The 27802-nt window shown below is 39.4% G+C and overlaps 1 protein-coding gene across 6 annotated transcripts in view; it reads left to right on the top strand.

Moving 5' to 3' along the window:
• Positions 1-27802, top strand: part of LOC126253322 (alanine--glyoxylate aminotransferase 2, mitochondrial-like) — a 155952-nt gene that overhangs the window by 84169 nt on the left and 43981 nt on the right. For all 6 annotated transcript variants that reach the window (XM_049954579.1, XM_049954578.1, XM_049954583.1 and 3 more), the window contains exons 5-7: positions 1967-2155; positions 11247-11444; positions 18461-18553. In XM_049954579.1, the coding sequence (XP_049810536.1) occupies positions 1967-2155; positions 11247-11444; positions 18461-18553 (480 nt within the window). The remainder of the gene's footprint in view (positions 1-1966; positions 2156-11246; positions 11445-18460; positions 18554-27802) is intronic.

Genomic DNA, 27802 nt, shown 5'->3' with positions numbered 1-27802 from the left:
GATACAGTATTAATTTGAGTGTGACAAAGATAATGGCAAAACAAATTACTGTTGATTTCCAGATAAAGACAATGGAAAACCAAAAATTGAAAAACAAAAACAGTTATGTAGTTAGTTAATAAGGGGTAGTCCAGATGCACAGTAGGTATTTCATTGACACCTTAAATATTAAGCAGGTAAGGACAACTTTGGTTTGCATCATCCTTATGCCACTTCACTAGGTCATAGGACACTTGAGGATGGTGGGCAGAACTGACAGTGGTGTTGTCTGCAGTGCTGCAAAGAAAGCACAATCTGATCTGTTGTATACAGGGTGTTTCACAATTCCTATTACAGGCTTATAAGAGTTGTAGTGGGAACTTGGCAGATAATTTCAGATCTAGAATAAGTTTGAAGATTGGGTGACTTTCAAATCTCACGCTTCATGCTGCGCACTCAGTGGAGACAATGAACTTTGTCCTGTGTGCTCTACAGGACACATGGCATGGACAGTCATAGCCAGCGTTTAAAGTACTCACTAGTCAGCTTCTCTTCTGCGTGACACAGGACAACCTCTTCGAAGTCGAGTGTGTGGCACATCTATGGAGAACCATAATCAACCTCCTAGTTGTGAATGTAAGAGTTTCTCACAGCCATTGTTGTAGTCTGACAAAAGTGGTATGTTGTGTCACAATTAGGACAGGGACCGATAACGGTGCCCTCTTCCCAGTTTGGGTGTACTGTGAAGTGGAAGATATGCAAGCGACCCAACCTTTCAAGCATACTTTAAATCCAAATGGTAAATTTCCAGACACGGATTCTACATCAGAACTTTTGTCTACAAGGACCCCTGTACAACCCTTAGAAGCCTAAAATAGGAATCTCAAACACCTTCTATATACTCTACATTATAGTGTGCCTTATGTAAATGTCATTTCACAATCAAAATGACAAGATCCATATTTGATGAGACAACATGTATCAATTATAATGCACTTAATGGCTGAAATAAATAATGTAATCACAACCATGCCCCTTTATTTGAAGCTTGGGCTACAGAATTTTCTGTGCTAGTGGCAGTTTGTGTTAATGTCACCACTATATTGGAGTTTGGAGTCATAGTAATGTATCTATAAACTGCCTGTTTTGCGATAAAGGGAAAAGAAGTTTTGCCCAAGTGGAAACACTGTGTTACCACCTAAGTTTAAGTTACTGATAATTGAGATACCTCATTGTACTTGGTGTGTTTACATTCATTCCCAGATTTAACATTAAGACACTGGTGGAGCAGATATGTCAAAATGCTGAAATTTGTAATTATGTCATTATGACTCTAAACCCCAGTATATTGACTATGTAAAATGTTTTCACTTGGTTATTAAGAGGAAAAGGTGTGGACTGTGAAAATTATCTCACTCATTCTGGATTTATTATTGTTTTAACCCTGTTGCAAGTTGCAGTTGATCTTTCTGCTGCCAAATCAGATTAATTTAAGTGCAAGAGCAAATGTGTATGCCATCTGTCTCGCAGATATGTTAATTAGTTCCATATAGCTTCACATATTAACTATCTCTGAAGTACAGGTCAAATTGGTTGTTGCTTTCATGTAAAAAGTGTGACAAATCAAATAAAAATGTAATTATCTGTCTACCATATCAATAGTAATTAATCCATTGTGCAAACTTGATTGCCATTCTGTGGTACAGGTATTCAAAAAAATTGTACAAATTATTTTATGATTGTATCTTATGCTCTTCTTTTAACTGTTAGTCATTACTGTCAATAATTGAGAATTATTGTTTGAGCTGATTGTCATGTATTAGCTGCTCTTACATATAAGCAAGTTAGGTTATAAAAGCTTTCATTTCTCATTATTGCAATGACTAAGAGAAGTTTATGCTAGTCACCCTTCTTTCTTACATTCAGTTTTTTGTGAACTGTACTTTCCATTAAAAAATAACATAAATATATACCTTTGTTGTTGCAGTTTGCGTATTTTGTGAATACAGATTCTGAAGCTAATGATCTGGCACTCGTTATGGCTCGACTTCATACCAAACACTTTGACATTATTTCATTTCGCAATGCATATCATGGAATGAGTACATACACCATGGGCCTTACTGCACTGTCCACATGGAGGATAAATGTTCCTATTGCTCAAGGAATTCATCATGTGAGTAATACTGTATTTAAAAGAAGCATGATAATTTTACAAACCTTCTTTTCAATTAAAATCAGCTCCCACAAACTTCAAACAGAAATATTTTCAATAACTGATGTCTTGTAAGTCCTGAAAGGTAACTGAGTGTTTGTGACGATAATTGACCAGAGGAGTAGATAACAGAATACCAACTCTGATACTGTATTTAGGTTAACTTGAGTTTACATGTGCCTTGAGAACATTGTCAGGGAAATCTAAATGTGTAACACAGTGTTTCTATGATAATACATTATTTTAATTAATGATATTGTTAATATTTTTAAGCAAATTATTAAAAACCTTTGACATTAAGACATTTTACAGTAAACAAAAAAAATTGTCTCTCATTTGTAAAATTTGGCATGAATTTCTAAAGCCCAAATCCAGAAGGCAGGACAATTACTGAACTCTGAGAAAGGTGAGTCATATTTCTTGAGCCAAAAGGACAGGAAAGTGTTTTCATTGTTAGACTATAATTTTGTTACAAGATACATGAAAACTAGCTACAAGTTGCAAAAGTCACATATTGATATAAGGGACCTTGACTTGCTTACTTTTTTATGACTTCAAAGCTCAAAATAATCATGTACTTGATGAAATCAGAAAGTTTTTAGAGGGAAGACAAATGTGTTCACTTAATTCTCCTTACACTGAGGCGAATGAGCAATGTCAAACAATAATTCTCTCTAGTGTAAACAGTAGGTGCGCATGAGCTAACAGCTTTCAGTTGTGTCCAGTTCTCATTCGCTTGTGTTTGCTCATGTTCCATTCGTCAATCTTTTAGTGAACCATCAAAGCAAGTTCACATCCTCTGCATTTTGGTGCTAGCAGTACAATGAACAGAAAACTTTTGTCTGCAATCTCGTCTACTTTTGTTGTTGTTGACATGCTTTGTGTGAGTGCTGTAGTAGTCCAAAGAGAGTGTAATGTGAAGAGAATGTAATGTGGCCTATAGAAGAATGTAGATGTAATATGTCTTCCGGGACCCAAGAATTCCAAAGCACAAATACAGAAGGAAAAGAAATATGATTAGTAGAAAATTAGCATAGCATTCAAATATCCTACTGAGGACAAGAGCAAAATAATAGTTCATTAGATGCTTGCATCAAATGGGAATGGAGTGGTAAGCATAAATTTTGTAATCCTTTCCACTAAACAGAAAAGCACAATAAATTTCCTTGAAAATAAAACTGTGTGAATGTGTAGCTATTAGGCTGATTAAAATTGGGAAATGCAAAACACTTGCTCATTCTCATTGCTTAAATTCATGATATATATAATTACATGGTCGATTTATCACTGTTATACATTCATGATGATAAATAAAAATGGTTCACCCAGGATCATGCCATTGTCCTCTAACAAACTGTATAGCATATTTCATAGTATAGGATACCAGGCAGATCCTATGTATATTTCACATATAATTACTCATGTTTTATTGGGATTATCATCCTTATGTGCACTTTAATAAAGTCCTTGAAGTGCTGTGCAATGCAGACATCAGAAACTATATGATGTATAGCAAGTTCTGAAATGCAAAACAATCACAGACATAAATGTCCCTGGTCCCTGATAACCAGAGTATAAATGCTTGCCTTCCTTCAGGTTATGTTGGCCATCAATAATTAGCGTTCTGATTTTAAATTTCCTTCACAGTTGTGACGAGAAACCAGCAAAAACCATCAACTGACATATATGCAAAGTTTTGTACTAGTACTACGGAAAGAAGGAGCTGTAATTCAGTTTTAAGTGCACAACCTCCACGCACTTCATATTACATACAAATTGTTGTTGAGTATGAAACACAAACTGAATCTTTCTTTAATTTAAGAGCCACATAGTTTTTTGCTAATATTAATAATTTAATACAAAAAGCCTGCAGCTTTACAGTCATAAATCAGTAGATTACTGATGTATCATTGTTGCTTCCAACACTATTGGTTCTATTCAAAAATTATTCACTGATAGTGAATACTTTGAAATCTACTGTATTAGGTATAAATGTACCACCTATTAGTGACATTTGAAAATTTGTACTAGAACAGGATTTAGACCTGAATTTCTTGCTTATTGTGAGCGGTTGCCTTAACCACATTGGCTATCTGTGCATGTTCCCCAGACCAACTCAGACCTCATAGTCACATTATCTACATCTTTGTGCCATACAAGTAGTCTGCTATATTTATCACTAAGGCATAAGGAGGTAGACAGTGTGACATATGGAGATTTAAGTTGGTCAGGGAGCATGTACGGGTAGCCAGAGTGGTTAAGGTGATTGCTAGTGATAAGTGGGACATCAAGGTTCAAGTCCAAGTCCGGTGCAAATTTTCATATGTCACTAATAGGTAGCACATCTATATCTAATACAGCTGATTTCAAAGAATTCACAGTTAGCATCTTAGTGTCCATTGGTACTGTGATTACATACATACAGAATTAAAATTTTGAAATTATCATTTATGATGTTATAAAACCTTTATATAAGATGCATAACTGGCTGAAGTTAGCTGATGCTGAAATATTTGTGAAATGAAGCTAATTCGTATGCTGAATGTTTTTAATGTTGTTGTTATTGTTGTTATTTTATTTGAAATAACTTATACTGTCATTTTGCTAATAACTTTTCAGAAGTTCTGGACATGAACCACTATGTTCTGTTACCACATTGCACTGATACAGTGTCCAACTGAATTAAAATAAGTAAATTAAACAAGAACAGAGGAATAGTGCACACAAAGGAGTCAAAATACACTGTAAGAAATTCTAAAATATGATTCTGTGTAATTAGGAATGCCAAAAACATTTATTATGCGCAGCAAATTCATAGGTCAAAAAATAAAACAAAAACCATATGAAAAATCATAAAATCTGAAATAAATAGGGACTAAAAATTAGAATAATCAGGGATAGCTCAGTTCATAGAAAATGGAACGGACCAGAATAACCTGAAAAGGACAGCCTCTGAAATAAATTTTTTTTTCTCTGTGGCCAAAAATATAGGAACAAAAACATTCACCCTCCTTCAGAAGCCATAAAGCTACTTAATCTTACCCAAAATGCACCAACAATTACACTACACTTAAAGTTTACAGCACATAATGAAATTATAAAAATCATCAGGTCCCTAAGAAGCACCAGCTTTTCTGGTATGACAGTGTATCAAACAGGGCACTAGAGGCATGTGGTCACTTAATCAGGATCATATTTTGCTATTTATGTAACCAGTTTATGAAGAGTGGGTTATTTCTCTATAAATCACAACGTGCTAAAGTGATGCCAATACACAAAGGCAGTGAGAGACATGTAGTATCTAACTATTAGCCTCTCTCTCTTCTCCCATTTCTTTCAAAGATATTTGGGAGGGTAGTGTACAACAGGCTATATGAACACCTAATGCAAAATAGGATTACTGACACTCTCTCAGTTTGGCTTTCGTGAAGGGTTCTCCCCAGAGGCAGCAACATTTGGTCTCACAAAAGGAATTCTAGGTGAACTGAACTGTAGAAGGTATCCTGTGGGGATATTTTGTGATCTCACTAAAGCTTTTCATTGTGTAAAATGTAACACAATAGTATGTAACAAAAACTCCCACACTATGGCATCAAAGACTTTCCGCTAGCTTGGAAAAAATCTTACATAACAGGAAACAGAGTTGCCGGAACAGGTATAGGTGAATCAATACAATCAAAGTGGGGTAGTGTTAAGTACAGTGTTCCCCAAGACTCTGTCCTTGGACCACTGATCTTCTTAGTGTATGTTGATGACCTAATATAGGCAATATAGGCAAATATAGTAATGTTTTCAGGATGCAAGTATCATGATCAAGAGTGTGAAATCTTCAGTGTGGATTACAAGTGAAACAAAAACATGCCAAGTATGCAAATGGCTTTTGACAAATAGTCTTATCATTAAACCTTTCTAAAACAAATCTAATGCAGTTTCAGATAGTAAATAACAAGTTAAAAGTGACGTATCGAAAATAGTGCCAGATTGGGACTTGAACGTGGATTTCCCACTTACTGCAAGTGGTTGCCAGAACCAATTTGGTTATTCATGTGTGCTTGTGTGCTCCCTGGTCCGACCCAAACCTCCATATGTCACATTGTTTATATCCTTATGCCATAGTGATAAATACAACAGATTACTCATATGGCACAAGGCTGTAATAACGTGACTATGAAGTTTGTGTTGGTCTGGGGAGTGTGCACAGATAGCCAAAGTGGTTAAGGCAAATGCTCACAACAAACAGGAATCTGGGTTCAAATCTGGGTCTGGCATAAATTTTCACTTGTCACTAATAGGTTTTACACCTACACCTAATGCAAAAGATTTTAGAGAATAGTTGGAAACAACATTGATATGTCAGTAATCTACTGATTTATGACTGGGAAGCTGCAGGTGTTTTATGTTAAATTATTAATATCAGCAAAAAATAATGTGGTTCTTAAATTAAAGAAACATTCAGTTTGTGCTTCATACTTAATAAAAACACTTGAAGCATTTTTTGTTAAATAATAATTGAAAAATAAGCTACTGAGGATGAAAAGTTATAAACCATTAAATCATGATGTGGATGATGGAATTTATATGGGTAGAGTGCAGGAGGGTTTGGGTTAATAATTCTTTTAATAGGTCATATTCAAATTTATCTACAGTCAAATAATTGGGCAAACTGTGTGGTGCCGATATGATAGTGGATTTACACTCTGGAGTAGGCTCTATTCTACCATGTGGCTGTATACATTTCTGCAATATCTCTAAATCACTTCAAAGGAGTGCCAGATTGACTCCTTTAACAAGATAATAGCATAGGTTCTACCCCATCTTTTCAAATTGGAGAACTGCCCTATTAGTAGTGATCTCAACATCAGCAGTGGATTAAACTGTTAGCCGTCCTTCCTTCTATAGCAATAAATTTCATGAAGTAGATTTGACATGAATTCACTCATTAGCTGTCCAGAATTCTGGATAAGTAGGAAAAACAAACCCATAATGTTTGGATACCACATTAGTAGTGTCCAGCTTGACACAGTCATCATCATTTCCTTGGGGCCTTTGTCCTGTTGCAACGCGGTGTCAGCCACGTTACTGTAGATTTGGCAGCGTTAGTTGCAGAGGGTGGCCGGATGCCCTTCCTGCTGCCACCCTGAACCCCGCAGGACAGAATTTGTGTACCCCAGCTGTCTGCGTCTAGTGTAAGCCATGTAATAGCGTGAACATTTTCAAATGTCTGCGAGTTGAATAACTGAGGCAAAATGTGGGGACCAGCCCGGTATTCACCTAGCAGGATGTGGAAAACTGCCTAAAAACCACATCCAGGCTGGCCAGGATACCGGCCCTCATCATTAATTTGCAGGGCAGATTCGATCTGGGGCCGGTGCGCCTACCCGACTCCAGGAAGCAGTGCATTAGCGCTCTCGGCAACCCTGGCGGGTCTGACACACTCACATCATTTAAATATCTGGGCATATTGTTGTAAAGTGATAGAAAATGGAACGAGTATATGAGGATTGTGGTAGGAAAGGCAAATGGTCGACTTTGGTTCATTAGGAGAATTCTAGGAGAGTGTGGTTCATTTGTAAAGAAGATTGCATATAGGATGTTAGTGCGACCTGTTTTCGAGTACTGTCTGAGTGTGTGGGATCCGTACCAGGTCAGAAGGAAGATGGAGTAATTTGGAGATGTGCTGCCAGATTTGTTACTGGTAGGTTTGAACAACATGCAGGTGTTACAGAGATACTTTGGGAGCTCAAATGGGCATCCCTGGAGAGAAGGTGGCATTATTTTGAGAAATACTATTGAGAAAATTTAGAGAACTGGCATTTGAAACTGACTGCAGAACGATTCTGTTGTCTCCAATATATATTGTGTGTAAGGATCTTGAAGATAATATATGAGAAATTAGGGCTCATAAGGAGGCATATAGACAGTCATTTTTGCCTCATTGTAATTGTGAGTGGGACAGGAAAGGAAATGATTAGTAGTGGTACGGGGCATCCTCCCCACATGCTGTAAGGTGGATTGCAGAGTATTGATGTAGATACAGATGTAGATGTAAATTCTTGGAAAGGTACATGTGGTTTTTCCAGACATTAATACTGTTAATGTTTTTGTGTTGCACTCTGTCTATGTGCTATCAGTTATTTCTTGATTGTAGATTGTAGATTGTATTTTATTGGTCCTGTTGTCTACATAGCAGCTTATGCATAAGACATTGGACAAGTCAAGTTATAAATATACATGCTGAAAGTAATTTCAAGGCATACATATTTAAGCTTACAATAATACACTTTACACACAAGTATTTATGTAACACATTTCATAAATTCAAATATTCTTCAATGGAGTAAAAGCAGTGATGCTGTAAATATGACTTTAGAGATTTTCCAAATGTATTGACCTCAGTGATAGCCTTTATGTTTTCAGGAAGTTTGTTATAAAGCTTAACTCCCATGTGAAAAGTACCTTTTTGGCACAGTGCTGTGCTGATTTGAGTCATATGTAAGTTTCTGTTTTGTCTGGTAAAGTGCTCATGTATGTCACAGTTTTTTTGTAGTCTCTGGTCCTTGCCTATTACATTTAATTTAAAGAACAAAAGGGTTTCCATAATGTATACACACGGTAATGGGGGAATACCAGATTTCTTAAACAGGGGTTTACAAGAGTCTCTAGGCTTGCACCCAAACAAGATTCTAATGGCCCTTTTTTGTAGTTTAAAAGTGCTATTAGCTATTTTAGAGTTTCCCCAGAAGGTGACCCCATATCTAAGACGAGAATGAAAGTACGCATGATATGCATTCAATACTGTTTTCTCACTACAGCATGATTTTAATGAACAAAGAAGATAACATGTTTTGCTCAGTTCTGCATTGAGGCATTCAATATGCTTATTCCATCTGATGTTACTCTGCAGCCAAAGTCCTAAGAATTTGGTTTCAGTACTGTTACCAACTGGTTTGTCATTGATAGAGACTGATGGGATAAACATGTCCTTGTTAGGAACATTGTGGAATTTTAGAGCAACGGTTTTCTTACTGTTTATTACAAGCTGATTACTCTGTGCCCAGCTGCTAAGTTGTTTCGTGACCGTGTTTACTGTCTGCTGTAACTGTTCATCGTCGTCTCCTTTTAGTAGAATCGTGGTGTCATCTGCAAATATGATTGATTTGTGTGCATCAATATTTAAGCTTAGATCATTTATGTACAGAAGAAACAGAAGAGGTCCCAATACGGATCCTTGGGGTACACCACATTTTATTTGTTTATAGTCAGATAAGTGATTAGATACAGTTTTTAGTTCAATATTTGTGTGCTTGACGCACACTGCCTGCATACGATTTGTCAGGAAGGAACTGATCCACTTGTTAGACAGACCTCGAATACCATATCTTTCTAGCTTTGATAGCAGAATTTTATGGTCCACCATGTCAAAAGCTTTTGACAAGTCAATAAAGACTCCTATTGTTTCCTGTTTTTTGTCCATCAGGTTTAGGATGGAATTGATGCACTCATAGACAGCAGTTGTCGTTGACCTCTTATTTCTGAATCCATGTTGTCCATTACATAGGATGCTGTTTTTATTTATAAATTTCATAAGTTTCTCATACATAACTTTTTCCAGTACTTTAGAGATGCAGGAGGAAATTGTGATGGGTCTGTAGTTATTTACATTGTCTTTATCCCCTTTTTTATATACAGGAATAACTTTTGATGTTTTTAACACATCAGGGAAAGTGCCTGCCTGAAGTGAGCAGTCGCATAAATGTGTGAGTACTTCAATTAGGTTTGATGCGCTCTTCTTTAACATTGTTGCAGGTATACCATCAATACCTGCCGATTTGGAATTTTTTAGTCCTTTTATTGCTTTAGCTACTTCATCTTGTGAAACAGAACTGATGTACATTGATCCTCTACATGTACTTCTTTTATATTCATTTGCCTGGATGCTCTTAAAGTTTGAGTGCAACATACTTTCAGCAACACCTGTGAAAAAGTTGTTAAATGTGTTAGCTACTTCTAAGGGGTTTGTTACTTTTTTATTTTTATGTGACAGTGTTATATTTTTCCAAGGTTGTCTGTATTCTCCACATTCTTTTTTTATAACACTCCACATAGCCTTTGATTTATTAGCTGAATTATAAATGATTTCATCATTATGCATTATTTTTGCTGCTTTTATTACTTTTCTTAATATTTTGGAGTATTTTTTATAGTATGCGCGTACTACAGGTGAGGAATTTTTTGAGTTACATATTTCATGAAGTAGTCTTTTCTTCTGGCATGAAACCCTTATTCCCTTTGTGATCCAGCTGTTTGTTCTAGAGTTTCCCCGTATGGTTAATGTCTTCAGTGGGAATGCAAGTTCAAAGAAATGGGTTAATGTATCAATGAAAGTGTTGAATTTTTCATTTATATCGTTCATTTTGTACACTCCTAGCCAATTTTCTTTCTGTAATAAGTTGTTGAAGTAGTTCACATTATGCTGATTATAGCTTCGATATGCTGTTCTAAAAGACATGTTGTTAATAATACTGCCTTGTACTTTTATGCTTAATATTTGAGCAAGATGATCACTAAAACCTGCATTGAAAATTTTTAGTGAGGTGTTGTGTAAACTCTTCTTTACTAGAAACTGATCAAGAGCTGTTTGACAAGTTTCTGATACTCGGGTTGCAGCTTTTACTTCAGCCTTTAAATTGTAGGACGTTGCAAGGTTCAAAATGGTCTCCCTATTTCCACTATTCGTGAGGAAGTCAATATTGAAGTCACCACAGATTATCAATTCACAATCCATTTTATTTACTTTATTTAGCAATGACTCCATTTTGTTTATGAAAAGTTCAAAATTCCCGGACGGTGATCGGTAAACTGTAGCAATAACCAGGTTGAACTGAGTAATTTTTATAGCTGCAATTTCATAATCCTTTTCGACATTTGCCCTAGTTAAGTCAGGTAGTGTAATAAAATCTACATTATCCTTGATTAGAAACAGTTTGTCTAAATTCCTTACTGGTTGATTATTCAGTGTTGCAGATAAAATTTAAATGGTTATTTATTGCAGGCAATGAATCCTGATGTGTATCAAGGGATATGGGGAGGTGCTCAGTGTCGGGATTCTCCAGCACAAACAACACGGACTTGTGATTGCCAGCCAAACAAGTGCCAAGCAAGTGATTTGTATTATGACCAGCTTGAAGCGATTTTCAAATACTCTTTGCCAAGAGGACAGGTGGCTGGATTATTTGCTGAAGCTGTACAAGTAAGAAACTTAATTGAAACAGTACTTTGGCGATTATCATACAGACACATAAAGAGACTTATCATTACAGTGAGTCTTTGTGAAAACTTTCATAGTATACTTGTAGTGACATCACCAGTCAACACACTGGGTGTGAGCAGTGAAATATGATTTGGTGTGTGATATCTTTACAACTTAAGTTCTTTGTCTTGTTCTTGCTAAGGACAGAACTCTGTGGCATGTATTGTAAAATATAAGTGCAGTAAATGTGTTATGTGTAAAGTGTAGAGTCATAGCTTACCAACTAAATGAAAATCATTTATAAGCATTTTCATTATGTCAGTTTTGAACTAAAAGTAAAATGAGAGAAGAATAAGCATGGATTAATTGAAATATGCATAATATTCAGATGTATGGGATGCTAAATTGCAGAATTATTTGCTTCTAGATCACATGGATGGTCTTTAGCTGTTACATGTTTCGGCACACAAATGTTCAGATGCTGTAGTAGCAAAATGAAAAGAAATATGACAGAAGTGGTACAGTTTTAGTAACAGATTACATTTCTTTGTCATAACCTAATAGAACATTGAATGTCGATTGCAAATTCTTTACATAGCTTCCGTACAGAACGTGAAGCAGCAGCTGATAACAGTAGCAAACTAAGTCAAAAAGGAAGAACGTGTGATTTAGGTGAGGTATGATGAATTTGCATGCTGTGAAAATTCTTGGCAAATTAAAACTAGATGCTGGACTGGGACTCAAACATGGAACCCTGCCTTTTGTGGCCAATGCTCTTGCTGACAGCACAGAGTTAGATTCACTCTGGAATTTGCATGCTTTCTTGTATATGTCTCAGCTCATGATGATGCACATCCAAATGAGCAGCAAGCACACTATATAAAAAGGTAAATACTGCACCTTGTTCCTCACCAAATATGTTTGCTGATCTTTATGCCTCATACAGAACTTTTCTGTTGTTCACTTCTTAAATATATGTTCAACTAAAATTTATAATAAACAAGATAAAATGGCTGTTATTTAAGTCACAGTCAATGTAATTTTCTTTTCACACCAATGCACCTCTTGCAGTTTACATTTTTTGCTTATCTTCACCAAAGTGGCTCAGTACCTATATAAATGTATTGAAATCTAATGTATTTGTACAACCAGCAACTAATTATTGAAGACTAAGTAAAGATGAAGCCAACAGCCTTGTTGCAGTGGTAACAATGGTTCCCATTAGATCACTGAAGTTAAGTGCTGTCAGGCTTGACTAGCACATGGATGGGTCGATCAGTATCGTTGGGCATTCTGAGGCATGTTTGGATGCAGCAAGTAAAAAGATGACTGTGGATTAATACCGACTGACTGTGAATGTTAAAAGGCTCAACACATAGTGGTGCCTGTTACTTCTCAGTGACTTATGTTGACAATGGTTTAAAGGTGCTGGCTGTGATACTGTCGAATTTGTCTGTTCAAGAACTTGCAAAGGAAAGCTCTTGCAGAGTGCTAAAATTCAGTCTCTGAGTTGAGTTCACTTTTGGCAATGAAGTTAATTTGTTTAACCATTGACTACATTCTTTATATGGCATTAATATTAGGATCTAATTTATGGACCAGATTTTTAGACGTGCACATTTCATCTGCATTTTGCAATAGAGCCCACCAAGGTTATTGTAGAAACAAAATCTAGTATCTGAGATATTTCATTAACCAACATACTTTCCTAGTAGTAGCATTTTAAAATGCTGAAAAATCAGGGCTACAAAATGGTGATACTGGATCTTTGAACAGTTTATGTTCTGTAATCTTATCAACCTTTTTTTCTTACAACCATGATATTTTTGAATAGTAATATTTCCTGAAATACAACATTTTTTAAAAATTGTAGTGTTCCTTACATAGAAGGAAAAACACTGTAAAATGAGATGTCATTTCTGAAACAAACACTGGTCATTTCTGAAACGAACACTGATTAGTGGGGTCAACTGAAAGAAATAATTGGTTGTATTATCAGAGCAAGTGGAGATATTCTACTTTGCTATATTTCAGACTGTTTGACTCTTCCACTTATAAGCTCCATCATAGTAATCCAATACAGAAACCCAGTGTATCCTCCAGTGTGTACTCAGATCCCTACATCCATTCTAGAACCTCTCCCCTTTACTCGTCAAGTCTCAACAATCTCATTACCACCTGGATCATTGGTAATCATTGTTGACGCCATGCCTCTGTACATCAACATCCCTCATATTCATACCCATGGCCTTACTGATGTTGAACACTATCTGTAACATAGTCCTATCAACTCCAAATTCATCATCTCATTCCTTGCACACCTGGTCAATCATGTACTTACTTGTAACTATTACTCCTTCGAGGGGGAGATACAAATGAATTCAATCCGAGACATTGGTCATCTGGATGGCAGCTCAGATGCTAACATTTTTATGGGACATCAAGTCACTTTACCCTCATTTCTCGCAGCCTTAATACCTAACATATCCAATTCACCTGGTCCTCCTCAGTCCAGCATGCCATCTTTTCAATTTGTCTTATGCTTCATAAAAGCTGATATGCAACTCAAGACCATCAATAATATTGTAAACAGTACTCCACTTTGATAGCTGCCATCCTATATAAACTGGCCACCTGTGAATGATGGCTCTGCAATGATGAGCAGTCCCTTGACCAGTATGCTGAAGATCTTCACAGACAGGCAGTACCCTCCAAATCTAGTCCACAAACAGATCTCCTGTTCCTTATCCACCCATGCCCCTAATCCTCCAATCATGCCCATGAACCAATTCTAAAGGAACACTCTACTGATCTCCCAGTATTACCTCTGACCAGGATAACTTGACCGCAACCTTATACAGTGCTTTGTCAAACTATTGTTTTGCCCAGAAATGAGGAACATACTTCCCAAAGTCCTTCCAACCCCTCCCAAAGTGTTATTCCACTGATCACACCCACTGATCACACCAGCTAAAAAATATTCTTATATTTCCTTATGCCACACCTACTTCAAACAGCGTGCCACATGTGTCATATGCCTGTGGAGACTCAAGTGCAAGACCTGACCCATGCACTCTTCCAGTACATTCTATTCCAGTCTGGTCAGAGCTATATTCTATCATATCAGAGGCAGGACCACCTGTGAAAGCAGTATACCACACCTTCTATAACTTTTGTATGGCCTTTTATATGTGTATGACACCAACCATGTGAATGAATGGCCATCACCGGTCTGTGGCTAAGAGCAGGTTGTCCACCCAGTGGGAGAACATGCTACTGAGCACAACATGATTGACTTAAGTAGCTGTTTTACAGCCTATGCCATCTTGATCCCACCTTCTCTGAATTATGTAAATGACACATGCGCTTACAACACACCCTTTGATCCTGCAGTTTTGGCATTAATCTCCAATAGTTACTGTTCCATATCCTGTTTTACCACTTACCACTGTCCCAATGCCTCCCACTGCATTTTATAGTCTAAACTTACTCTTTCCTCTCTGTAATCTATCTCTCTCTCGTCTCCCCCCTCCCCCTCCCCCTCTCCCTCTCTCTTGCTCTGTCTGTCTGTCGCCTTTACAACCTGCTCATCCACTATATTATTTGCCACACCATTGACAATCCCGACCTCTGATAGCATGAGGTCACTGATGCCACATTTCTTACTGTTCCCTTGCTGCCACTCCCTCCCCGTCCTCAACCACATTTCCCTTCACCACTTGGGCTGCCCTACCTGCCTCCTGTCACCTACACCACCACCCACTCCACCTCAACCCACTCCACCACCCACAACCCCTCACCCCATTCCAGACGCATTCCTGGGATAGTGTAGTTGCAAAGACAATACTCACTGCTGTTTGAAAAATACAAAGTAATACAAAGAAGAAATGGCCTGAATCACTCCAAAATAGGGGATGTTTAGAACTCTGGAATCATAACACTTCATTATGTTTTCAGGTGGCATGCACATAGGCCCAACAACACCCCCTTTTGTGTATCCAGACATTTCAGTATTACACCATGCTCAGTTCATGCAAAGCTGTCAAGTGAACTGTGCAAGCAAGTTCTGGCTTGCCTCATCAATCTGGAAGGGTGCAGTATTAGCGTATTATGAGTTGAGTTCAAATGGGGCAAAATGATTGCCACTAGGAAATGGGTTTGTCGTACCATGACATTGTAGCTCATACAGGGCACGTCACTCTGAGAGAGAGAGAGAGAGAGAGAGAGAGAGAGAGTGTTTTGAGAGTGAGATCAGTGGACAGAGAGGTTGGGGGATTGTACACAGTGACTAGTGGCTACTGGACCATGTAATGCAACCATAGTGCAGGATTTTCAATTCAATAAACTTTACCAACAGCCATACACTTTAAGATATTTTATTTTATTCTGAAAGCAACCACTTCCAGCAATTCATTTTGCCATCTTCAGGCCCCATACACTTTTTCAAATCAATAAATTTATCATATAGCACCATAAAACTGGACACTGGACATCTTGAATTCCAATCGTTGTACAGCTGATACATACTACTGCAAAATGAATTGCCGAAACTGATTGCTTTCAGAATAAAATAGAATATCTTAAAGTGTATCGGTGTTGGTAAAGTTTATTGAATTTAAAAGTACGTACCAGCCGATGTCCACTGGCCGTAATGGACCAACAGAGATAGTGCAGGATGGCCACCACCTTGTCCGGGTGCCCATAACTGACAAAATAGCTTCATCCATAGCATTGACTCAACACTGGAGCATTGCAATGGGTGTAGACATGTACATGTTGATGGTTCAACACCTGCTGCTGAGGACTGGACTGGTGGCATTATGCCATTGCATCATCTTCCATTGTCAGGAAACAACCAACACTTCAGACTGCTGCGGGCACGCAAACACAGTCATTGGTGTGTTGAGAAGCAAAATTTAGTGTTTTCAGGTGAGTCCCTCTTTGACTTGCCCTACAGTGATGGCAGCATATGTAGTAAATGCTACCATGGTGATAGCTATCTGGCAGACTGCTATGTTGAGTGGCGTAGCTGACAAATGCCAAGAGTGAGGATTTGGGGTGCCATTGGCTGTAACATATGATCTTGTCTTCTAAGTACTGAGTACCCTCTAACAGCAACCTCTATATCATAGATGTTTTAGAGCCTGAAGCAATGTCCCTCCTGCAAGCAGATCCACATGAGATATTTCAAGAGGACAAAGCCTGGCCACAAGGCCACCTGTGGTGAGGAATGTGCAAACCTCCTTTGAAGAATGACATGTATGACTGATTCCCTGGCCTGCACATGCATTTAAGAAGTCATCCGTCAAACCTGTCTGGTATCCTCTTGCAACTAGTGTCACTGCTTTATGGATGCTCCTACAAGACACATGGCAGTTGCCCCTGCAGCGTATCCAGGCACTCTGATTCAGTGTCACATCTAGAGGCTCTGAGTACATCATATGGCAGCTTCACACCAAACTGAATTCTGGCAGTCATAGTGCGTGTATGGTTGTGTACTTCTAATCATTAGTATATTGGCATGTTGCTAATGGTCGTGGAATAAAATTCATTGTAATCACATGTCTCCTTCTTGGTGTTGTAATTTTGATGAACAATAGTGTGTGTGTGTGTGTGTGTGTGTGAGAGAGAGAGAGAGAGAGAGAGAGAGAGAGAGAGAGGGAGAGAGAGAGAACACTGTTATTCATAAATTATTTACCCTTGCCCTGAGTCCAAGAAAGATTGTTGTATTGCATTGGGAAAGTCTATCACAAACTGCCTCCAAATATCAGAAAGACAATAGGAGAAATGCATACCAAGAACTTAAAATATATTTCATCAGGTAGAATCATAAACGGTATTTATACTAACAATAACAATAATAATAATAAACTGTCCTAATGAAGATAAAATTTGTAGTTTAGTGTAAATAGTTCCACATATTATAAAATGACATGGAAGGGAGGCGGTAATAGATAAGGAATGAGAGAGGATTGGCAACTATATCTTACATCATTGAATCTGTACACTGAGCAAGCGGCAAATGAAATAGGAGATATTTGGGAAAGGAATTAAAGTTCAGAGTGTAGAAATAAAAATTTTAATGTAGGCAAGGAGTTATAATTCTGTCATAGATGGCAAAGGACTTTGAATGCCAGGTGAATAAAATGGTTAGCATCTTGAAAAAAAGGCTATAACTTGAACAGCTATAACTTGAACATCAACAAAGGTAAGGAAAAGATAATTAAGTGCTTCTGAATTAAATAAGGTGATACTGATGAAATTAGATCAGGAAATGAGACATTAAATGTAGTATATAGCTTTTCCCATTTGGGAAGCAGAATAACAGGCGGTACAAACTGCAGTCTGAAAATAACATTCCTGAAAAAGAGAATGTAAATTTAAATGTACAGATTAAAACTTAAATGTAAGAAAGCCTTTTCTGAAAGTATTGGTTGAGAACCTAGAGTAGTCTTATATGAAATTGAGATGTGAACAATAATAAGTTGTACAGACAAGAAGATAACAAAAGCTTCTAAAATGTGATGTTATGGAAGAACATTGAAGATGAGATGAGTTTACCAAGCAACTAATGAAGAGATACTGAACTGAACTGATGAGTACTGAAAATTGAGATAAGGCCCAACTTGAATAAAAGTTGACAGGATACATCCTGAGGCATTATGGAATATTTAATATGATAATGACGACAAGTGTGGGGTGTGAAAACTGCAGAGGGAGAATGACATTTGATCACACTAACTAGGCTGAAGTTGATGTAGTTTGGAGTAGCTGTGCAAAAATAAAGAGGCTTGCACAGAATAGACTAGCACAGAGAGCTCCATCAAACCAGTCTTCACACTGAAGATCGCAACATAAACACATCACCTTGCTCTTTTGAACACATACAATTTTCAACATAAAGCTCATACTTCTAAAATTTTATGTTTAACACGCAATAATGATTTATTGTGAGAAGTATCTGTATGAATTTGTATAAAATTGATATATATATCCAGTATCTTTTCTGTTTTCAGGGACTTGGAGGAATAGTTCAGTTTCCAAAGGGTTATTTAAAAAGAGCTTATGAATTGGTGAGGATAAATGGTGGCGTATGCATTGCAGATGAAGTAAGTAACACTTTTCAAGTTGTAAGATATAAAATAAAGAACTCACCATCAATAAGTCCTAGTTCTTTAAACTACAGTCATGTTTCTCTGATACACACTTTCCAAACCCTACAAAGTTGCTTCGTTAACTGTGGAAAATCTGAAACCAGACGCACTGTGACCTCTAATACAGAACTGCATGGTGTCACCACGCACATTCCTCTGGGAATTTATGCCAGAATCTCAAAGAATATGAGTATCTTCCCTGTGCACAATATTGTCATGGAGATACAGATTCATGTTCTGAATGGACAAGAATATTATCATTTTTGATCAATAAAAGTCAGCACTTACTGCCAAGAGCATTATTCTCTGAAATTCTTCTGCATTACAATATGACACAGTCAACAACTCAGAAGAATTTTGTAATCGAAATGGACATTAAATCTTGTGAACAAATGGGAGCATATTTAAACTGAATTGCATGCTGACTGGAGAATATGTTTATACAGGGCATCGAAGTTTTGTGGGATAAAAACATACTTTATGTTGACAACAAGAGCCCAGAATCACTTAGAATTCTCAAATATTAAATTACAAATACTGGTAATAGGTGTGAATTGAACTTGCACATCACCAACCTATTACTGTCATGACACACTGGTTGACAAACAGGCTGTAGCAAAATTGTTGAACAGTGACTCTCAGTACATTGATATGAAAAGGACCACATCAAGGTGGGTTTGGCTAACAATCACACTGGAAAAAGGCTGCTAGATACTACTAGTTATCAGAGTAAGGCCTTCAGTAGACATAAACAAAACAAAGCACAAGTGTAACTCTCTCTCTCTCTCTCTCTCTCTCTCTCTCTCTCTCTCTCTACACACACACACACACACACACACACACACACATGCACACGGGTAAAGGAGGCAAATATAACTGGAGTAAGTGGTACAGCTGCAAAATACTAATTCGAATTATTTACAGACGAATGGAAAAACTGGTAGAAGCCGACCTCGGGGAAGATCAGTTTGGATTCCGTAGAAATGTTGGAACACGTGAGGCAATACTGACCTTACGACTTATCTTAGAAGAAAGATTAAGGAAAGGCAAACCTACGTTTCTAGCATTCGTAGACTTAGAGAAAGCTTTTGACAATGTTGACTGGAATACTCTCTTTCAAATTCTAAAGGTGGCAGGGGTAAAATACAGGGAGCGAAAGGCTATTTACAATTTGTACAGAAACCAGATGGCAGTTGTAAGAGTCGAGGGACATGAAAGGGAAGCAGCGGTTGGGAAGGGAGTGAGACAGGGTTGTAGCCTCTCCCCGATGTTATTCAATCTGTATATTGAGCAAGCAGTAAAGGAAACAAAAGAAAAATTTGGAGTAGGTATTAAAATCCAGGGAGAAGAAATAAAAACTTTGAGGTTCGCCGATGACATTGTAATTTTGTCAGAGACAGCAAAGGACTTGGAAGAGCTGTTGAATGGAATGGACAGTGTCTTGAAAGGAGGATATAAGATGAACATCAACAAAAGCAAAACGAGGATAATGGAATGTAATCGAATTAAGTCGGGTGTTGCTGAGGGAATTAGATTAGGAAATGAGACACTTAAAGTAGTAAATGAGTTTTGCTATTTGGGGAGCAAAATAACTGATGATGGTCGAAGTAGAGAGGATATAAAATGTAGACTGGCAATGGCAAGGAAAGCGTTTCTGAAGAAGAGAAATTTGTTAACATCGAGTATAGATTTAAGTGTCAGGAAGTCGTTTCCGAAAGTATTTGTATGGAGTGTAGCCATGTATGGAAGCGAAACATGGACAATAAGTAGTTTGGAGAAGAAGAGAATAGAAGCTTTTGAAATGCGGTGCTACAGAAGAATGTTGAAGATTAGGTGGGTAGATCACATAACTAATAAGGAGGTATTGAATAGGATTGGGGAGAAGAGAAGTTTGTGGCACAACTTGACTAGAAGAAGGGATTGGGTGGTGGGACATGTCATGAGGCATCAAGGGATCACAAATTTAGCATCGGAGGGCAGTGTGGAGGGTAAAAATCGTAGAGGGAGACCAAGAGATGAATACACCAAGCAGATTCAGAAGGATGTAGGTTGCAGTAGGTACTGGGAGATGAAGGAGCTTTCACAGGATAGATTAGCATGGAGAGCTGCATCAAACCAGTCTCAGGACTGAAGACCACAACAACAACAAGTGGTACAAGGGGGACAAGCCTTGTGTAGGTCTACTGGAAGGATATGTGCCATAGGGGAAGAGGTTGGGAACACAGATGGAATAGGCCCCCCAGGGGGCTCATCAATCCTTGGTGAGTCCATGCTTGGCTATCACAGAGCCCAGCCTTTGCAGCACTTTTCCCATCTGTGCTGCATGTCTATCCTCATGCTATTCTTTTCCCTTCCCTTGGGAAACATGTCTGGAATATTTTTAGGAATGTATCCTGAATTTTCAATAGCCTCGTGACAGAATAGCCCCTCCCCTGCTTTTTGTTCTTTTTTTCTTTCTTCATTCCCCTTCTCCTATCCTTCCTGTGCTTCAGCATTTGAGGTACCATCTTGTCTCTTCTTCTTTCTTGTATGCTCCTGAAGGCCGGCCCATGCATCTGACGTGGAACAGGTGACTGGGTAATGCATAATTCCACTCTTAGAGGGGAGGAGGGGGGTGGCACTTGGAAGGAGCATGCCAATGGAGATGCTGGCAATTATGGGGGATTTTCTCACAATGAGCCAGTCATCATCTTCTCAGTCAACATCTACTAGACATATATGGAATGAGGCTTATGACACAAAGGCCCTCCCAGCTGCACCTTGGTTCCTTGTTGTTTTATGTACTGAAGGCAGTCAGTCCTTTGCTATGGTTCATCCTTTTATTATTCAGAAAGGTGTTGATGCAACTGCCAGCCCTGTGAAATTCTGCTCTCATTCATACAGTGGCATTTTGGTTTTGGAGACTTACTTGTGTCTGTCAAGCACAGCTGCTTGCAGCTTCACTCCTCCACGGCTATCCTGTTCATGTTGAGTACCATCAAATGCTGAATTCTTCATGTGGTGTTATTTACACTAGGCTGCTCAATAGTCTGACCAAGGCAGAAATTCAAATTTACCTCTCTGATCAGAGTGTCACTGCAGTTCATCAGGTGACGAAAAAGGTAGATGCATCCTTAGTGCCCACACACACTCTTTTTCCCACTTTTGATAGAGTAGTGCTTCCATCAAAGATTGAAGCAGGCATGAAGTCATCACAGACTGACCGTACATTCCAAACACAATGTGATGCTACCAGTGTATTTGTTACAACCACACTCAAATGTCCTACCGACACCTGTTCAAATGTGTAACCTCTGGTAGGGATGTTCACAAGGGCAGTTTCCCACCTCTTTCTCCCTGCTCCATCAATTGCAATGGCGACCATGCAGCCTCCTCCAGAGAATGTCCCACGTATCTTGATAAGTGGGTCATCCAGGAGATCTGGGTGAAGGAAAAGTGCCTTACCCTGTCGCTCTCAAGTTGTTGGTTAGTTAGAACCCTGTGTTTTACCAACCGGCACTTACAGTACTGTTCTTACTACATCTCACCCCATGAAGGACATGGCCACAAAGATTTGCAAGCTCAAATTCAGCAACATGGTTGTAAAATTGCCCAGTGTCACGGTTGCATCCCTGTCTCCTTCTCCAGCTATGCAACAAGCCACCAAATTTTTGCCTCACACAGCGAAGTCACCTGCTACACAACCAGGAGGTCAGACAGGACAGGTTGGTTGGTTGGTTTGGGGAAGGAGACCAGACAGCGTGGTCATCAGTCTCATCGGATTAGGGAAGGATGGGGAAGGAAGTCGGCCGTGCCCTTTCAGAGGAACCATCCCGGCATTTGCCTGGAGTGATTTAGGGAAATCACGGAAAACCTAAATCAGGATGGCCGAACGCGGGATTGAACCGTCGTCCTCCCGAATGCGAGTCCAGTGTCTAACCACTGCACCACCTCGCTCGGTCAGACAGGACAGAAAGAATACTCCCGTGAAGACTTTTTATGACCCTCCAGCCAATGAACATCTGAATCTTCATTTGCGAACTGCAAAGGCTCCAAGGAATCAAACAAAGGCAAATGGTCTTCTACTTCACTGAATTTGAGATCCTATTGAACAGCATCGCCACATGGTACCCTCCCCTGGCCGACCTCCTTGTTGCCAATGAACCACCATTTTTCTGCCCTGGACAACACAGACCAACCGAGGGAGGATGCTGACAACGCTTTAGATCTCATTGAGCAGGATCCTCCAACCTCTGCGCCCTGTAGTAGAGAGTCTTCAAAGGCTGTCACTCGGGAGCTGCCGAGGTGAGACCCCTTCCTTTTTTCCCTCCTCCCCTTTCTCTGTGACGATTCTCCTCCAGTGGGATGTTCTCAGCCTTAAATCCAACAAGGAGGAGTTGTGGCTGCTCTTGGAATCACAGAATCCACTTATTCTCTGCCTCCAGGAAACAAAATTGTGTCCTTACGACCACTTTGATATCTTGCATTTCTTACCGGTCTGCTTTGTTCCCCCCCTCCCCAGCACAGCATTCCATCTCATGGAGGAGTCACGCTGATCATCCAGGATGGCATTTATAGTCAAACCATCTCACTGACCACCCAGCTGCAAGCTGTTGCAGTCAGCATTTTCCTTCCTCACTTCACCTTTTCTCTTTGTACCGTTCACATCGCTCCATCATTCGGTGTCACCAGGGTAGACTTCCTCCAGCTTATTGGGCAATAACACAGGAGCACCCACGTTCCTTTCAGACTCCACTCACACCTATTCCCACTTGGACATCTCCTTCTGCAACGCCCAGCTTGCCCATCCTCGTGAATTGTCTGTTCTCTCTGACACATACTTGAGTGGCCATTTCCCATGTGCTATCCGTTTGATGACTCCTACCCCACCTGCATGCACACCCAAATGGCAGCTTACTAAGGCTGACTGGATGCTTGACTTCTTGACTTCTCCCTGGTGACCTACAAAAAAAAAAAAAAAAAAAAAATAAATAAATAAATAAATAAAAAAAATGGCTCTGAGCACTATGGGACTTAACATCTGTGGTCATCAGTCCCCTAGAACTTAGAACTACTTAAACCTAACTAACCTAAGGACATCACACACATCCATGCCCGAGGCAGGATTTGAACCTGCGACTGTAGCGGTCACGTGGTTCCAGACTGAAGCGCCTAGAACCGCACGGCCACACCGGCCTGCGGTGACCTACAACAAACTACTGTTTCCCAGTTGTGATGACCAGACAGAATACCTTAAAAATGTTATCCTTACCACCGCAGAATGTTCTGTTCCTTGCATTTCATCTTTACTGTGCCGTATCCCAGTCCCTTAGTGGACTGAAGAATGCCACAATGCGTTTTGTGCACAGAGACATGCTCTCCATATTTTTAATCATCATCCTACAGTGACGAAATTCATTTACTATAAACAGTTGTGTGCACAGTGTCATAACAGTTGAGTCACAGTGTCATTGAATTCTTTAGGATAGCAAAAACACTAGCTGAATTTCGTTTACTAGTTCTTTTATCAGTTCCATGCCCTCTTCAGTCATGTGGGTCAACCTACAATGACTCTCTGGGACCAAGGTCCGTTCCCCAATTTCCAGTATGACCATAGTAAAAGATCTCATAATGGACTCTACTGCTATCTTCAACACCATGGGCCACTATTTTGTGGAGATTTTGACGTCCACACACTGTCACCCTGCCTTCCTCCATTGGAAATGAGTTGAGGAGGCTCGGGCAATACCCTTCTCTTCTCAGAATCATGAGTGCTACAATGTTGCTTTTACTACAAGGGAGCTAGATAGGCTCTCACTTCATCCCAATCCTCTGCTCCAAAGCAGATGATGTTCACATGCAGATGTTGCAACACATTTCACTGTTCCAGGCAAGCACTTTCTCCTTCATATGTACAATCGCATCTGGGCAGAAGACTCGTTTCCCAGATGCTGGCTTGAAGCCCAGTAAGGGTAAACACCTTCCTTCTACTACCACCCTATTTCACTCAGCAGCTGTTTCCAAGGTGATGGAACGTATGATTCATGCCGAGGTGATATGGTGGCTCGAGTCTTGCAATTTACTAACACTGCACTGTGTGAATTTTGAGTGTGCCATTCTGCAGTTTACCATGTCATGAATGGTTTTCTGTGGAAATAAGAGACTGTGGCCATGTTTTTTTGATCTGGAGAAAGCATACAACCCCTGCTGGGGGACTGGTATCCTCCGTATTCTCTGCATCTGGGGCTTCTAAGGCTGGCTGCCCTGTTTCCTTCAGGAGTTTTTAAAAGAATGAGTTTTCAAGGTATGTGCAGCTTCTGCCTTCTTTGACACCTTTATCCAGGAAAACAGTGTGCCCCAGGGTTCTGTCCTGAGTGTCATCCCCTTTGCTATGACCATTAACCCTATTATGGCCTGTCTTCCACCAAGCATCTCCAGCTCCCTTTTTGTTGACAGTTTTGCAATCTATTCCAGATCTCCATGGACTTGTATTGTTTAGCAGCATCTTCAACATTGTCTCGATCACTTTACTTGTGGAGCACCGACAATGGCTTTCACCTTTCTAATCACAAAAACATTTGTATGAATTTCTGGCAGCACAATGGGTTTCTTCCAGTCCCTTCACATCTTGCGTCTGTTGCTGAAACTACAAAATTCCCGGGCTCATACTCAAAATAAAATTTGCTAGGTCCTCCCATGTATCTTACATGGTTGCTTGCTGTAACTTGTCACTCCATGTCCTACATGTCACTTCTTGGGGAGTGAGTTGGACCACCCTCCTCAGTTTGTACTGATCCCTTGTCCGTTCAAAACTAGACTATGGGTGTTTTGTTTATGCATCTGCACATCCAACCATCTTACGCCATCTCAATACAATCCATCGTCATGGCACTGGTGCCTTTTATAGTAGCCCAGTTAAGGCTGTATGCAGAAGCTGCAAAACTGCCACTGTTACACTGACATGATGTTCTCCTCCTACTGTTTGTCTGCCATGCCTGGTCACCCATCCTATGCCTCCTTCTTCAATGACTCCTTTGACCTTCAGTTTGGGGCACATCCCTCTTCTCTGTTACCTCCTGGATTTCACTTCCAACTATTGCTCCAGCAGCTTAACCTCATTTTACCTGCCACTTTCCTGATGGTGTGAACCCTTCACCACTTTGGCTTCTTGTTGTGGCCTGTGTTCACCTTGGACTTCATTCACTTCCTAAGGACACTACTCCAGACTTGCTTTATCCACGTAAGTTTCTCAACCTACGCATGGAGCTTCGCGATAGTACCTTTGTGTACACTGACGGCTCTCGGACTGACTGTGGTGTCGGGTGTGCCTTCGTCATTGGCACCGACCATTTTCAGTATTGGCTTCATGAACCCTGCTCCGTATTACGGCAGAGCTCTTCGCCCTGTATCAGGCCACGCAGTACATCCAGCGACAAAGGCTTTTTGTTTTGCAGTCTGTCAGCAGATGGTGCCCATTTGGCATCACCACTGATCTTTTCTATTCATGGGAACAAGCTCCTGGGTATTAAACCTCTCCCAGTGGCTTGGCTGATCTTCTCTCATCTTCTCTCACTATGAGGAGATCATTTTATCTAGGTTGCATACTGAGCACTGTTGTTTTAGCCATTGTCATTTGTTAAGTGATGATCCCCTCCCACTTTGTGCTGATTGTCATCAACCTTTGATGGTTCACCATTTCCTGAGTGAATATCCCTTTTTTAACCACTTACATTCTAATTTATGTTTGCTGTCCGAGTTATCGGCCTCAGTCAGACCTTCAGCATATTGGGAAAGTTAGTGCCCATCAGTACAGATGAACACAGATGAGTAGACTGTGTGGTAGGGACTTCTTGGTGAGTAATAGGTGGCAGCTCCCAAAGTGGATTAAGAGTGCTTAGGATGGATTTCTCTATATGGCCCAGGAATAGGGTGGGTGGCCACTGCCACCAAATGAACAACATGGCACAACATCTGATCAGTGCATGCTGGAAGTGGCCCAGTTTACCTCATTGAGCCTTTCTGCAAAAGCTCATCTCTTTGGTCTTCCCCTCTACAGTGAATTTGACCTACAGAATTTTCCCAGTTTTTGAACCTGAAACTAATTAATTCGTTACAGTTCATTGCAAACACATCGAGTTATTTGGCTCATTGCATCTGTAAGAATCCATGTGTAACACTTTAACAGTTAAGGCAGGTACCTAGACACATTTGAAATATCATCACAGTTTATGTGGTTGCAGTTACTAGTTGTTCCTAAAAACTAGGACTAGCCCTGAGAAGAAATACCAGAGATATGTGACCACACTTTCACTATAAATGCTTGATGCCCTTTCTGTGGTTCACTCACTGCTGCCTGCAGCACACTCCAAGTTGCCTCACTGATGAGTCCATGACACACTTACAGCATAAATCTTTGACTTGTCCATTCATCACCTGTGTCAGAGCATCTTGTAGGAACAACAACAGTAATCTAGCTAACATTACAAACTTTCGTGCCCACCGTTTTCCATGTATTATCCTCTTCAACTCTGTACTTACACTTAATAGCAAATCATTCTTCTTCTTTGTTGTACTTATCTAATCCTTCACAAGATATCCTAAAGGCCTATTAATCCTTATCACTATGTCATAAAAAATAAGCACACAAGTGCAGAAAGAAGAGATTAACATGAACTATTTAAAAAAGAAATAATCTGTGGTAAAGTCACTACAGTAGCAATTATGATCTAATGTCCAGAGAACAACTGCTTAAACCCTAAACTTCATCTCTCATCCTCAAGAAACCAAGTCAGTCTATTGTGCTTCACAAACCCTGAAATACTGCTAATGCGTTTATTTAACCAAAATCGCTTAACCAGCTACAGCCTGTGTCCATTATACAACTCTATAATACTCAATAATTCTCTCTTCATTGTAATCCTCTGATATCTGGTAGGTTCTCCTATAGCACCCTACAGTGGTTCTAACATTTATTTTCTACTGCCATGCCCACTGTACCTCGAGTGACCACAAGTGGTATTACAGTGTCATCACAGCCAATGACCCATCTCTCAGTCATAGTATCTAAGCGCACATCACATAAATACAAAAAATCCAAACCTAAGATACTGCTGCAACACTGATCTATATTTTACTTTGTCAGCTGTGTACCACAGTTTAAAACTATCTTATTAGAAAATAGAACAAGCAGGAGTATGACACAAAAGTGGAAAGGAAGAGAAGAGC

This window comes from Schistocerca nitens, chromosome 4 (assembly GCF_023898315.1).
Source record: "Schistocerca nitens isolate TAMUIC-IGC-003100 chromosome 4, iqSchNite1.1, whole genome shotgun sequence".
Classification (NCBI taxonomy): domain Eukaryota; kingdom Metazoa; phylum Arthropoda; class Insecta; order Orthoptera; family Acrididae; genus Schistocerca; species Schistocerca nitens.
The sequence above is the reverse complement of the archived record's forward strand: the minus strand, read 5'-3'. Positions and strand labels throughout refer to the sequence as shown.